The sequence below is a fragment of the Lissotriton helveticus genome, chromosome 6 (genome assembly GCF_964261635.1).
Source record: "Lissotriton helveticus chromosome 6, aLisHel1.1, whole genome shotgun sequence".
Classification (NCBI taxonomy): Eukaryota; Metazoa; Chordata; class Amphibia; order Caudata; family Salamandridae; genus Lissotriton; species Lissotriton helveticus.
In genome coordinates this window covers 877,148,246-877,164,288 of record NC_136067.1, presented here as the reverse complement: position 1 = coordinate 877,164,288, position 16,043 = coordinate 877,148,246, and the positions used below count along the sequence as shown (strand labels likewise).

Genomic DNA, 16,043 nt, shown 5'->3' with positions numbered 1-16,043 from the left:
AAGTTGGTTCTATGACCCACTAACAAAGATAGGTGAACAAAACGATCTGGAATTTAAAGCAACAGCCAAGCCAAAAGAAGGAGTTAGCGACCATCTACTGGCTACTGGTGGAAATCGAGGACGGAGATTTCACACTTCCAGTGGAATTATGGGGAAAATACTTGCCGGAATCTTCGCTGGAAAATTACAATCTTTCTGGAGCAAAGTATGTAGGGATTGTCTCAAATGAGTAAGCTGAATGTTAAGGTAAGCGTTTTACTTGTTATCTTCGGTCAGTTGGAGCATGAAGTTAAACCTACCAAACGTCAGGCAAAGCTTATCTTTTATGCTGCATTGTTAGCGCGTAGGGAGATCTTTAAGTTATGGGTGTCCCCACTCTCTCCTAGTTTGGACAACTTGTTGGTTTCAATTAAATACATAGCCACCCTAGATAGGATGAGCACTAGAGATGTTAACTTCTGGCTTTCTTTCTTTGAATGGTTTGATGTGTTAAATGACAATAGAAATGACTCAGCGGTCCTATGATTATGCCTTATCAGCCTCATCAGGTTTTCGGGTTTCGGTTCTTGCTGTCTTGTCTGCCCTTTGGAAAGTGAGAGGGAGGAGACAGACACAAAGACAAGAGGGTAGATGGAGTCTGAGTCCAAGGGCCATCAGAAATCTCGGTCTCTGTCTCTACTCTTACCTACCCGTACTGCTGAAAAACACAGGAGCAAAGGCATCCAGGTGCCCATCAATATGTGCAAGTGGAAGAACTTCACTGTTTTTTCTTTCCATTAAAGAGGCTTATGAGGACTAATTATTTTCATTAAAAAAAAAAAAAAGTCTTGTGATATCACTTGTGATACCTCTGTAATTTTGGTGACTTCACATCAAAGGGCCAAACAGATGTAATTTGCAAAGTACAGCAGAAGGGAAAACTGGACCTCCAACAGCAGAGATGCCGATCCATTTTGTTATTTTCAATCTCATAGTATATAGTTTAAATAATCATTACTGATTAGACGTGCTCCAATGCATCTGACAGTTAGATGATAGGCATGTGGGTACTTGCCTCCTGATTGGCTGAAGTAATTTTGGTAGTCAGTTCTTCTCTTAGGTTTTCCAGCTGCAGCTGAAGTTGTTTCTTCTCCTCCTCTAGAAGTAACTTCTCCTTTTCAAAATGCTGTTGTATTTCCTGAAAGAAAAGATGAAATCTGCTTATGTTAAGCACTATATGAAGGTGAGAAAAACATATCTAGTACTTTTTACTATTACCTCTGATGCGTCTGCTAATTAAGAGTTAGGCAATAATTTGAGAAAATATTACAATTTGATTGGATAGACAGGGGATGTATCGCAGAAGAGAAAAGGATAATATTATGTAGTAATGAACCCTATAACATCTACGTTTACAGCGATTTATTAAGTCATAATGCGTGCCTTTGCCCCACACCAAAGTAACTGTTAATACTGCTTTTTAGGCATCTGACTAGGCACTTACAAACTGAACATTTTAGGTTAAATCCCGGTATTTGCATAGTTTATTTTCATGATTTTTTAATGATTTTAAAGGCATGACATCACTGTGGGGTGGGAGTTTTTAAATAGCCAATAGCGTTACTCTTAATTTTAGAGTAAATTTCTGACTTTGTTTTGCAATTCACAGAAGATTCCAGGTGTACTTCTAGGAAGCTGCAAGAGTCACAATTTCTCAAGGAAGTTCTGGATTTTTTTTAATTCAAAGTTCCTCCTAAGCGAAGTCATTTCTACAAGCAACTATATAGCAGGTGTACATTTATGCATATGTAAACACTTCACAAATGGAACTGCACTTTTAAAACTTTTTTTATTTCCTCCACAGGAGAAATATTTTGACACGTGGAGGAACCCCTTACAGTTCTCACCGTGGATGTAAATATACTGGGCTATACATACAAATGAGAACACCCATAAACTCTTACCGTATGTTTGTAGATGTTCATCTACTTTGCAAGGCATAAATGCACTGGCATGCCCACTCCTCGCCCCTCTGAACAGATTTTCTCACACTAAATATTGCATTATAGCGGTTTACGTTGTGTCTGAGTAAATCGCTTTAAGAGTGTTATTTCAGGATTTGTAAATAAACAATGTGAAGTTGGACTCCTAAACCAAGCCATGTGCCTATCTGAATCTCTCACAGGAAGAGATTGAAGTGTCAAAAAGCAGCAATTTCGAATTAAAGCATTAACTTTTTACATAGAACATACTATAGCTTTAATTCTTTTTTAGTATTAATTTTTTTTATTGACAAGTCAGGATGCATACAAAGACAGCAATGACCTCAACCCCGCATCGCTTTAGAAGATAGGCAACTCAGGCAATAAAACAAACAAAGCCAGTGTGCGCTATAGAGCCAATTGCAAAAAACAGGCGCCTGTAGCTGCCAACAATGTTGACCAAGGATGAAGACCCCACATCCTTTTAGAGGCTAGCAAGCTCAGGCAGTAAGACAAACAAAGTCAGGGTGTGTTATAAAGCAATTGCAAACACAGGAGCACTGTAAGTGCCAACAATTTGACCAATGTTTTCACAAAGACAAGGGAACCTGAAAGGTATGCCAGAGGGACCTTGGGCAGTATCAATTTACAAAAAACAGTGGTCCCTACATGTGGACAAGATAACATACAAAAATCATTAATCATACACCTGATAAGTAGTATGTCTTTTGTCAAGCCGGACAAGAACATTTATTTTAAATGTTCTGGTTGATAAAGTGAATTTTAAGAACCAAAAAAGATAACAAGTGGGCACAGCCGTGACCCACAACAATCAAGACAAAACAACAAAGAAATGGCCAAAACGGCAAAGCGAAAATCTGTCTGTATACTTGTGGTCAGTGCTACAGACTCAATCTCTTAAACATAACCATACCATTGCATCAAATAATATAGCATTATCATATTGCATATGGGGTTTTTTAGTCGACGACGTTTCGATGCCTTTTTACATTTGTGACATCATCATCAGGACAAGAATTATCAACATTATTGTTTTGTACAACAGTTATTAACACAATGCCTATTATCGCATTACTTTACATGAAGGAAATGGGAGGCAAGGGGGAAGGAAAAAAAGGAAATATATATCATTTTAGGCATGTCGGAGACAGTTTTTAAAAAAAACGAGTGACTTGAGAATTGCGGCGAGTGAAGAGGTGAAGATTGTGACCTAGGAGGTGTTCAGGCATGCGTGTGGTTGGACGGAGCGGGTAATCGGCGAGTGAAGGGGATAGTGATATAAACACCAGTTCAAGGTCTCTATTGAGATCAATGGGATGTGAGGTAGAAATAATTTAATCAATATTGGCTTGCTGGCTAAGCGGTCGTTCTGGTGATCGAATGGAAATAAGTCTAAGGCAATTGCATGGCTGGGTCGTGAATGACGTGAAGAAATAATGTGACTAGGTCTCTGCATGTGACAATAATCGCGGGCAGTGGCAGGAGAAAGAACCGAGCCACCTACATGTTGATTTCCTCGTAGGTTCAGGAATACTGGTGAGTAAACGCTGATAGATGTGCTTTCTGAGGAAAAAAAAGGTGTGGGGTTAGTGATTCCGGTCGTCTGTCTTAGGCGGAGTGCCGGAGTGAGGGGGTAGGACATATTTACCTTTCATATCAAGTCCAGGGCTTCCATCAGGTTTGTATGGATTTGCCAGGAAAGGAGCGTGATGGCTCAATCTAAACAAACGGAGCAGGGTAGGAGAGTTAGATACCTGCAATGCAGTGTATCAGATTGCTCCTTGCTTAATTACCAAAGGGCGAGAGTCACTTACTTGTGATGGCCGGAGCGCTATGGCGAATACGTCAGTCCGATGGGATCGATCTTCTGGTCAGCCAGAGGAACAGGCTTTTCAAGCGTCCCAGCTCCCTCTCCCATTGTGCCTTCCCCGAACTATACATGTGCGTGTATGTAACCTGTAGCATTCCGTATAGGTCGGAGATAAGCTTTTTGTCGGATTTCCGTGTGATTAACCAGTACTCATAGGGCCACAGACGTCGGTCGGCTGAGGATCCTATCTGGCCATTAAATGCCCAGTGTCAGGCCTGGAGGTATCTGAGCCGTTCCGGCTCTGGCAGACCATACACTTGTCTAGAATCCGCAAAGGACAGCACGCCCCCCTCCGCATAAAGGTGATATAGAAAGCGACACCCGGGCGGGCGCCATTTTGCAAAGGCCACCGTGTCTTGTCCTGGCGTGAAATCAGGGTTCTCCAGCAAAGGTGTTTCATTCTTTTTTGACTGAAATTGCAGCTTATCTAAATGTAAACTTAAGTTTAACTCACAAAATTCATAACAGGACAAACATTATAAACTGTGAATTCTGTATTTATTTCAAATGAATCTACAGAATGCTGCAACGGCTTTAGAGAAGGCAAACAGTTTCTTCATATTTTAGTATCAGCAAAGTGCAGCGACACACACTCATCTACGACAAGCATAATGTCAACGAGTTATAGGAGAGGTAACTGATTGTGGACGGTTGATGCAGTGTGATGCAGGTGAGCGTTCAACTCTTTCCTAAAGTGAAGCCACGTTGGGGGAGGCCTGATGAATATGGGGATGTTGTTCCAAATCCTGGGTGCATACACAGAAAAGGCCTGCTGCCTTGTCTGTCTGTTTTACAATACTTAGGGGCAGATTTACAAGCCCCTTACGCCACTTTTGAGTCACTTTTCCCATTTTAAAAGTGACGCAAAAGTGGCGCAATGGGCTTTAAATCTGCCCCTTAGTCTGCAGTCCGATGGGTTCCAGGTTGTGGATGTGTGGAGAACCACCAGAACAGGTGAGCTTTGAGAACCACCAGCACAGAGAGTTTGTCTGAAATTTAAGTGGGTGCTGGCCATGATGGCTATGTAAAAGATGTCACTAGTTTTGAAGATAGTGTGTGCTGGGAAGGGGAGGTAATGGAGACCAATCAGGATGTGGTTGATGTGATCATGTGTCTTTAGGCCTTGGATGCGACATGCTGCAGTGTTAGGGATGCTCTTAAGGGGTGCCAGCTTACGGTGCAAATGGTGGAGATTTCCCTATGGTAGGGTATAGAGAACATTTGCATATAATTTATCATATGAAGATCTCTACCACATCCGCAAAGTCTCTCTATTGTAAAGTATAGGGAACATTTAAAAGGTTTATTGAACTTGTTAAAAGTTTGCTAAACTATTTTTATATTAAATAATAATGTAAAAAATGCTACAGAACTATTAACTACATTTTGAAATAAATCTTTAATGAAAATATATTAAAATTATATTTTTCCAGTTTAAGTTAAAAAAAATATTCTACCACAAATAAAAAAGGCATTAATAATTATTAATATATATATATCATTACAATGAGTTAAATTATATCTAATAACATGTATTTTTACATACATTTTTAAATACAAAAAGGATATTAACATGTTTTACAATTCAGTTCAAAATATGTACTATTTATTTTAATTTTTATTATATTTATTTGGTTAACTATTTTAAATACACAAATGTAATTTAACATTATTTTGCAAGTGTACTTCCATTATTTTCTGTGGGAAGCTGTTGCAGTAACAATAGTCAGCCATGTAAGGTGCTCCTCTTACTTCAGCTCTGACTTGAGTAATTTACTACAGTTTTGGGTCCCTTTTATGCTCTAGTAACTTTAGAAGTGCAGTTTGGGAATAGCAGAGGGCTTACTCTTTTGAGTGTGTACATGTCCCTCCATAACCCCTGCCTCACCATCCCTTCACCCCTCCTTACTCCTCCCATAACCCTTCTGCTTTAGTAGTAAGTATTACCCATTTCCAGCCACTCCACCTGTCTCTCCCACACTTACTTCTAAAACTTAAACTTACATGTGAGGAGACTAAGCTGTAGATCTCCCACAGAAAAAGAGAGGATGTGGAGGCATAAACTCCGCATGTAGGTTTATGAACAGCAGTAGTTTGTTTGTAGCACTATTGTAGTACTACAAAACCGACAAAATGCAGTTTGTGAATAGGTCCCACAATCTCCAACACATATTGAAGGACATATATTAGACCAATTATGGTCTTCTGACACTAATAATTATGGTATATCCATTAAAAAATGTGCTTGGTCCGATCATTTCTGCATAAAATGTTACGCAGCGGCCTAGGGCATTTATATGTTTCAAACTAGAACATTTTGGTTCCATTATAACGGAGCAAATTAACTTAATGACTCTTATTTTGCTCTTAACAATGAAACTGAAGAACACTGTACTCTCGCTAATACATGCATAATCTATTAATATGCTGGTACTGTTAAAGGTGCTTCTTCCTCTATATGCCATAAATCAGCTCCATGTTTCACTCAAGAGCTGAAAAATGCTAAAATCAAATTACATAGATCAGAGTGAAAATGGCACTCTCAATTTACAAATGAATTGGATTTACTGTATAGATTGAAATCTGTAAACAATTAATTTTAAGAAATGATTATGATTTCAGATTTATAGAGCGCTGGCTACCCGGAGGGTAAAACAAACATTTTAGCACAAGAAAATTAACTCATCAAAAAGTGGCCAGATTTTTCAATTTAATTTATTAATTTATTTTCCTATTTATTATTTATGTTTTGTAACACAGCTTAAGAAAAATATTATTTTTTTCCCTAAAATTCGTAGCCAGTCATGAAGTGGAACACTGCACCATATGAGGGAGAATGGATTCCTGGATTTCATTCATTTGCCTCTTTTTAAATGGTTTAAGTAACACTTTAAATGTTCAGCCAAGAGTAAAAACCTCCCAGGAGATCTCTCATCATCTCATTAAATATTTTATTGAAAAAAGTTTACATATCTGGAAGGAAATTGAACACGGTCCCTTTCCTTCGCCCTCCACAGATGTTTCTTTATCAGATAAGTTATTTATCTGAAATGTCCTAAATTTCTCTTGCAAAAGCTCTAGTTATGCAAAACAATGCGGCTCATTCGATTCTTGGGCTCTAGTGGAGCACCCATGCCAGCCTCCTGCTTCAAAAACTGTACTGGCTTCGAGTCCTGCTGTGGGTACAGTTTAACCCCTGCTGATTTAAAAAGGGTCTGCATAGCAATTCCTGTGATGTTATCAGTAATCGCCTAAGAAGAAGGACGCCTGTGCAGTCACTAAGATCTTTCTCTTTGTACCTTTTATCCGTATGAAGGTTCAAGAAGCACATCGTGTACAGTCGCGGTAGTGAGACCTTAGATTTTTGTCCCCATCTACACTGAGTCTTCCACTCAAGCATTCAGTTTCCAACCTAAAACATGCCTTTTTGGTCAAGCTTTTGCCATATTGTTTAGAATAAGAAAGCAGTCAGCTAATTTCTGTTACAGTTACGCGCCTAGAGACCTACGGTGATAGTGCACGTCAAGCCATTTAACACAGCAATATAAAATAGGCAGTGAAATCCTAATACATGCTATCATTCTTTAATTCACTCAATCTAACTGTAAGAGCACTTGTAATCCTGCTGTACAATGTCGTACATGTCTTGGGTGTGTCTGTCAGGAAAACTTGGTCTGCTTTGGTGGTTACATATTGCACGAGATGCTCAAAAGTATACTGCCCGTCCATAGCTGTTCGGTTTGTGAGTGACGCTGGCACTGAGCCTGCCCGTACTGTACATGTCCTTTGTGAGTGAAGCATTTATCAATGGTGTACATTTTCCTGTGTGTGAGGGAGGCTTGCACGTTCTGTCTTAATGATACACCTGTTAAGCTTATGTGTGGGAAGCTTGCACTTGAATGCTCTTAGCCTAATCTCTATGAGAGTTAATCCTGCTTCTTTAAAATCATATAGACCCTACTAGTCTGCTTAAGAGGATAAATGGAAATTTAAGACACACATGCTTGTACGTTCATACACATACACACACACACACACATTTATATATATACACAGACATGCAAACACACACACTCACATGCACACACTTTCTTGCTTTTAAATATTTCCTTATTTAAAAGTGTTATATAGCGCTCCAGGACCATTATGGTATTGAGATGCCGTACATAAAACTAATATGAGTTTAGCCAGATTCATAATAAGCACCACAATTATTTCAAAAGAAGTTTGTAACTGTTTCCTGAAGAAAAACAAGTGTAGGTTGACTTATTTGATCTATCAAAAGACAGTCCGAGAAAGCTGCCCTAGTATCTCTCCCTCGCTCTGCTTCAAAACCCCAAAGCCAAGTTTGTTGGCGCAAGCCACCTCTTTGTTCAATACTTTTTTATATGATCCTTAGCCACTTCCTCTATTCATATGATCTTAAGCTCTTCTATTTTCATCATCATCTTATAATTTCCTTATTTCAAAGTGTTAGGTATGCTTCCTCAGCTACATGTAAGGTAGATAATGTTGATCACATTAACGTATTATTTCTTTGAAATGTATACCTTGCAGAGTCTACTAGCTGCATTTTTAACATATCATTTATTTATTTATTTGAAAGGTTTTCTATAGCGCTGGCTAGACCCAGAGGTATCAGAGCGCTTTACAGGAATGTGAGGAGAAACAGTATACAAGAACACTTAATAATAAACATTGCAAAAACGTCCATATAGATCAGAAATCAGAAAAATAAGAATGAATTTACAAGAGAAATCAAATTAGTTAACTTAGGAAGTTAAGTTTAGGGTGGGTGGGAGAGGGTGAGAGAGAAGGGATGAGAGGGAGACTGGGAGAGTAGGGAAATAGGGGATTAGAGAATCAGTGGGAGGTTGTGCGTGTGGTTAGAGGTCGTATGAGAATACAGAGAAAAGAGAGGGGGGTTGTGTGTGGAAAGAGTAGTGAGTGGGTGGGGGATGAGAAATTAAACATCATAATGTAACTACACTTAAAAATGCAATGTTGCTATTTCTCCAAAGATTCACACATTAAAAAAACGAAAGAGCAAAGGTTCTGTATATAACAAAGAACTGCATTAACTATAATTTTAAAAACCGATTCCAAATCTGTTAGTGATGAAACAGGCTTTTGATGATGTAATGTTCTAAATGCTTGCTGTCCACTAAATCAGATTAAATGATATACCAGCAGAGATTTTGAAAAAGGATTATATTCACAGAATGGTTCATCATCAAAGCTACTAAATAAAATCCCAAAAGATCCCTTAAAAGTATAAATAAGAAATGGGCAAAGATGGCGCATGCCAGCTCTAAGAAAGCTAAATGGATGAAGTGAACTGTGGAAAGATCTTAAATTGCTTTTTTTCCAGAAGGTACTCAGAGAAGATAAGCCCGCCAAAACAACTGGAAACAGCAACAAGGGAAGTATTTTTCAAACTGAATGATTTGCTCCACAAAGGCGTTAATAATACACACTTTGGCGATATGAATAAATCATTAGACAGAGAAAGGATAGAGGCCAAAGTAATTTGACTTTTATTTCACTAAAGCTGTTCCCCTGTGGGCCAGAAGCTATGGAGGAAGCACAGGCAACCACGAGTGCCCCAGGGTAGGAAAAGGTGAAGCACTTGGGCGTGAGAGGACTGCACTGACTGCTGAATCTGAAAGCAAAAGCAGCCATCTGCCTAGGAGTCCCGGAGATGAAATACTATAGGAATTTGTGTCAATGAAGCACTATTTATGAACTGATAAAGGAAAAATGCACTGCAGGAAAAGGAACAAAACATGAGAATGATTCATGTTTCGTGTAGTCCTGGTAAAACCTAAGTATTCAGTGTAATCACTTTAAGTTGTATGTATTAAACTCAGATTTTCAAGTATTGCTGTACCTTAGACTAATTTATTTGTTTTTATGATATATGTACGTTTTCCTTTTAATAATTCAATAGTGAAGCCATTGTAGATAAATAGCTATGATAAAATGTACTTATTTGTGCAGTGACCTATATACAAGTTACATATTTAATAATATAACTATAGGCAATATGTAGATTTGTTAAGCAGGCCTGAAGAATATCTATATATTTATAAACATAATTATTATACACATTTATACAACGGGAATACTTGTATCTTTCCCCTAAGATATTATCAAATTGACAAAAAAGCCACAATGCTTTTTTTTCCCAAAAACTTTTCGTTGCAAGTTTCATTCAAGATAAACAATACATGCATCATGTTGTCATCCCTGAGTTAAACAAGCATTGGCAAAGCCAATGCTTGTTTCACCTATGCGCGATCTATTGACGTTATCAATGTTTCTTAGACATGTTGCAGGGCAGCGCAAGCTGCTATGCATCATGGCTTTAATAAGAAAAAAAGTGTGGCCCACGTCTTAGTGTTTTTTTTTCCTTTAGGTCATGCTGCACAGCAGCACGGGATGGTGTATTACATGGCGTAAAATAAAGAAAAAAAGCGATATGAGGCAGCCAGAGTTGACTGCATCATAGCTCTTTTTTTTTAAACCACTGTGCACAGCAGCTCGTGTTTGGGGGCAAGCCACACATGGGAGGTGCGGGGGAGGAGGGAGGGAGCAGCAACAAATGACATCAGAGGGGAAGCAACCCGAGGAAGGCGCGGGGGAGGATTGTGGAAGCAGAAACGACACAAGAGAGGAGAAGGGCAGTTAGCAGCAATAACAGACAGCGAGAAGTGGGGGTATGGAGAAAGCAAAATTAGGGCGATGCAGGAGAGGAGGTAGGGAGCACACATAACCGATAGTGAGAGGAGGGCAGGGGGTCAAGCAACATGAGGACGGGTGGAGGAGGGATACCGACTAGAAACCCATGCACTCTTCAAGAGTGCATGTCAAACTTTTTTTTAAAAGCGCCTGCAGGAGCGCACAGTCAGTGGAAGGACACTGACTGCAGACAGGAAATAGTACTAGGTTTGTGCTCCACAGCAGGGACACACACTGGAAGCACCTGGAGGAAGGAAGCACTAAACAACCAGAAGCAAGGAAACAAGAGTGACGTCGGAGCCAATAGATTTTGCTGACAGTGCATGCACATTGTTAAGGTGAAACCTAATAATGAAAAGTTATAAGCAATGGACGGACAAAAACAACACAGATGGTAGTTGTACATCTTGATATATTATACAAGCCTATAGCTGTCCTAATATCTTGGAGATAGCGATTCAGAATCCAAACAAATGATACACCGATTAACATACCTATCACCCCCAATCCATAAACCCAAAACTACTAAAAAGAGTGAATTGGACAGGAGAGCAGAAAGCAAGAAGTGAGGGACATGTGCGGGGCTTGTATAAGGACGGAAGCACAGATGCGAAGAAGCTATGTGGGGAAATTTCCCTTCAAAGAGACCTCCTTTGCATTCGGCAGGATGAAGTAACATCGGGTAAAAGAAATGATGGTTTAATCAAACACTACCCACAACGGATATAATATAATAATAATAATAAAAAAAAAAAAATAAAATAACATAACAACAATAGGATAAAGGGGGTGTGCAGGAAGGGTATGGTCACCTCACGTCCATCCCATGTTTCAGTCAAAACTTTGGAGGGCACTCAGTCTGTGGGTGTGAAACATAGTTATTGTAGTCTCAACACACAATGACTAAGAGGTTTCCAACAAGCAATACAATTATTTTCAGAGAGTGAGAGTTTGTGGGATACTAGTTTTATTGCTAGTGTGTGGCAAAGGCTAATAAACCAAAGTTAAATGGGAGGTGCATCTTTATTTTTGCAGAATAGGGAAATGAGTTGTTTGCCTGCTCCAGGGATATAGCACACTAACTTCCACACATTGTGAGTCATGCCATTCAGAGTCACTGGAGGTGACCCAGGTTCAGAATGTTAGAGTCAACTGTGATCGGTTAACTGAAGGTCCCTTTGATATGCCCCAAAATCTCTTTCCAATGGGTTTGAAAAACCACGAATGACCACCAGATGTGTAACAAGTTACCAGTTAATTGATCACAGCACCAGCACAGTGTGAAGGGTGAAGGTTACATTCTGCTCGGTCGTATTGGGGTAAGGTACCACTGGTGCAGTACTTTATAGTGGAAGATTTTGAGGAGTTTATGTAAATCTCTCAGACACCCTCTCATATTTTATCCAAAATCTGCAGACTCAAGTCAGTCTCCCATTGAATAGGAGTTAGACAGAAGAGTGCGACATTAGGGGCAAAGAGATTGAGCATAGTTAGTGTGGTTCTACTCTTTTTTACCTTCAGCTGCAAGTAGTGACCTTCCTTGTCCCTGGTAATTGCTAAGGGTTGTTGTCCTTAGCGTGCTTTCAATAATATGACTACACCTGCTGTTTTGCTGGAGCAAGAGGTCCAGTATTGGTGAGGGTATCTAGAATGCTTCATACGAAATTGGTCCTCATGGACGTCATTTGGAGGTAGTCAGGTAGCTGTGACCTCTAGCTTGCTCCCTTCTACTTCTGGCACTTCCTGTGCGACCATTGTCCTCAGAGGTCCAAATGATGTCTATGTTAGTCCTGCTTAAGAAGGTGAGTTTCTTGGAGCAATATATTATCGGCATCTTGGTGAAGGAGGAACACAGACCTGCGTATTAAGATACATTGCTCTCTGCTCCAACAAACCGTATAGCTCTTTGAGGCCTAAATACTCTCCTGTGAGAGCGATAAGGGGCAGCAATCTATATATGCAAGGGCTTCTATATATGAGATGACGCTAAATACATGGCCTACCAGACTCAACTAAACATTATAGGTGGGACAACCATGTTACTTGTCTCAACTAGAGAGGCTAACCTCAATGGTCTAGCATAAAAAATAAGTATGAAGAGAGGGAGGCCAGGCAAGAAGGACAGATAAGGGACCTGTCATTAGAGGTTTCCACAGCTCAAATAATCATAACAGACTCAAACACTCTACCCTGCAAATTTCGTATCCCTTCTCTCAGGTTGTCAAGGGCTATGATAAATTATGTGCCAGTGTTAGTTCTTCCGCCGAGAGAGCGTCTGGTAGTGTATTTTAAGTTTTCATGTTCTGAAGGTGGGATATTACATCAGCCTTCGCCTCTTTCAGTGACTTGTCTATGTCTCTGCGTATTCTGGGGTGTCTGGAAATTGCTCGCCATCCTGGGCGAAGTTCAACATCTCCCTCTGCTTCCTTAGCAATCCATAGGATACAGATATTATTATGCATCTTTCAATGTGTCCCTGTTTCCTTTGTAATTCAACATTTTGTTTCTGAAGTTATTGAACTCGGTGCCACAACATCTCTTGAGTCTCTGGTCGGGCAATGGCAGAGCATTCCAGGTAGTCTACCCTATTACCAAGTTCAGTGATGGCCCTGTGCCCCTCCTGAATGCAAGGTTTGAGATCTGTCTTGATAGAGACAATTTCAGAGCGAATTTCAATAAGGCAGTACTACATATATTCTTGAGTTATTGGAATCAAGGTAACTCCTCCACATTCCTGTGGAGGTTCTTCTTGCTTTTCCGCTCCTGCCCCTGGAGCAATCCGACCCTACATCTCCACTACAGAGGTCTCTTTCTGAGGTTTACCTCTCACCATGGCAGAACAAGGTTTACTGGGAGCTTGAAGACCCTAATTAGTACCTCTGGGCAGTAGGAGTAATTAACTATCCAGTGGGAAGGTTGGTGAGACAGGTCGCCATGCAGCAGCGTCCAATGTCTGGAACCAGAGTGAGCCAAATTGTTAGTCCTCACAGAAAAGGGTATAGGGGATGGCGGTGGTAGGTTTACAGAAAAGGAAGACTCCCTTCTAGAGCTATATAAGTGCTGACCACAGAAGGTAGTGGATCAGCACATTTGCTGAAGCAATTTTCAGATGCTCCCTACTTGTTGCATGCGGCACAGGTCTCTGATGTAGGGCCTCATAGCTGCAAAGGTGTTGTCTATCCAAGTTTTACTAGGGGAGAAGGACCCTCTATGATGATCGATCATTAGTGTTGGAGAAGGAAGGAGTGTTAGGTAGACTTCCCACGCTCACGGAGGCTTGGTTTGGAGCCTGCTGTACGATAATGAGATCAACTACAGTGGAGCAGAGATATCAGGGGCAGAGAATAGCTGTTGCTGAGGCTTCGTTTAGCCACAATAGTAAATATTTTCCCTTTGTGCGAGCAGAAACCCCATTGTGCATTGAAACGTAGTAGAATGCTTCAGTTGACTGGTCGCATCCCTTTGGGGACTTTTGTGACGCTCTGGATATTTGTTGCAAAGTGAGGTATGCTTTCATCTCAGTTGTAGATTTTGTAGCATGAGGTGAGTCACCGATACCCCAAAAATCCCAGTCCATACTGGTCCCGCCAGCAGCTGGCCAGCGTCTGAGATCGATAAAAGAGGAGATGGTGAAGGAGATCATTTCTCTTGCAGAGCACAGTTTGGCAGAGGTGCCATGCTAGTAATGGGGACACCCAGGCCTCACTAACAATTTATCTATGCAGGCCCCACCTTGTTGAGTCTCGTCCACGGAGCCACGGGCAATTCGATTGGTTTACCCATTGCCTGTCTTGTGTTTTTTGGAGTGCACATCAATTCTTCCTTGTCAGTGTTCCAGAAGTATGGTGACTAGATTTTATAAAACCAAAAAAAAGGGATATTTCATAAATATAGAAGGCAGACTACACCTTTTGAACTGACTGAGGGCCACAGAATGACGTAAGACATGTAGTTATTGTTGGAGAAGTATTCTAGGAAAATACTTGTGTTTAAGTGGTATATACTTTGAAATACTTTTACGGACTATTTTCCTAGAATACTTCTCTGTATCCTGTCTTTTGTTGACTTCCAAGATTAACTACAGCTGTAATATTCCAAACATTTGGGAACAAGATTCAGGCTGCTACAATTGTGTTTATAAACGCATACATTTGCACCATGTTATTTCAACGAGAGGAGTGACAAGGATGCTCATCTTTGTACAAATTTGAAAATATTTCTTGTGGTACATGCAGGGATATTAACAAATTGATATAGTGCTACAGTAATGGAGGTGGTTGCTTAATGTCAGGTGAACGCTATAGTTCTAATGTGCATTTATTAAATTGCAATTGAAGAACCGGTCATGTTGAACATAATTTCAATCCTTGAGAGCGTTCATAGAACAGCAAAGGTAATTGTCCAAAATGAGAAACAGGTAATAGCCGTAGCTATTCTTCATCAATATTTCAGAGAAGGTAATTGTGGTTCAACTCTAGGAACACACACTTTCATTAGACATCAGAGAGTTGGAAACACAAAAATTGCTTAAAGGATGTCATATGCAATATGAGTAATTCGGTGCTGTAGCAAGAGTGCTAAAACAAACACTAAACTTCTCATGTCTTTAGATAGCAACGCACCTCTAGCTGAAGACAGTGCCCAGCTGTGTAACCAGGAAAAGTGGTGGTGTCTAGTGTCTCTGTTTCCCTCCCTTATCTATTCCTCTTTACCCTGTTCTGCTTCTAATCAACATAAGAGTCAGTGTATGGTTGGTAGTGGATTTAGAGAAGTATGGAAACGCGCATCACTCCCTTTGGAGCTGGACTATGATATAAGTGCATTCTGACATATGGCCACCAGGACTAATTCTGAACTTTGAATGATAAACATCTGTGCGAGAAAGCATTTTCCACTCCTCTTAGCCAATCATATTGCCATCTCAGATTCAAATTTTCAACTCTCAAATCAGGTCTCAAATAAACTGTTTTATAGCTAAATATTTTTGACCATACATTTTTGGACGTTTTTTGTAAAAAAAACACTGGACAGATTTATACCAAACCAGTGGTGGCTGGTGACATTTGAAAGTGGTGGACCATAAAAGTTAGGACTGCCTTTTATGTAGCAAGCGAAGCAAGAAAGCTAGACAGACAGAAGAAAAGGGTTTCTCTCTGAGCTTTCTGTTACAGATATATAATACAATGGATGACATACACCTAAAACCAGGCAGTACTATTGGCTTTGTCAAATTGTTGGTAGCTGTTTAAGAAAAATTAGTATCAACAACAATTTTGTCGTACATAATTAAATTCCAAATGTTTCAGTTCTGAAATAATGAGAATGCATTGAAATATTACTGCGGCTTGTGGAAGGAGTATTTGGTCTTCAAGTTTTTTTAGTTTTTTTTTATTTCTTTATCAGCATTTAAGGAAATTACATTCTTCAATTTACATACACCGTACATCGGT

The 16,043-nt window shown here is 39.9% G+C and overlaps 1 protein-coding gene across 5 annotated transcripts in view; it reads right to left on the bottom strand.

Annotated features, from left to right (window-relative positions):
• Positions 1 to 16,043, bottom strand: part of FAM184A (family with sequence similarity 184 member A) — a 572,845-nt gene that overhangs the window by 253,782 nt on the left and 303,020 nt on the right. For all 5 annotated transcript variants that reach the window (XM_078648472.1, XM_078648471.1, XM_078648473.1 and 2 more), the window contains exon 6: positions 1,055 to 1,177. In XM_078648472.1, the coding sequence (XP_078504598.1) occupies positions 1,055 to 1,177 (123 nt within the window). The remainder of the gene's footprint in view (positions 1 to 1,054; positions 1,178 to 16,043) is intronic.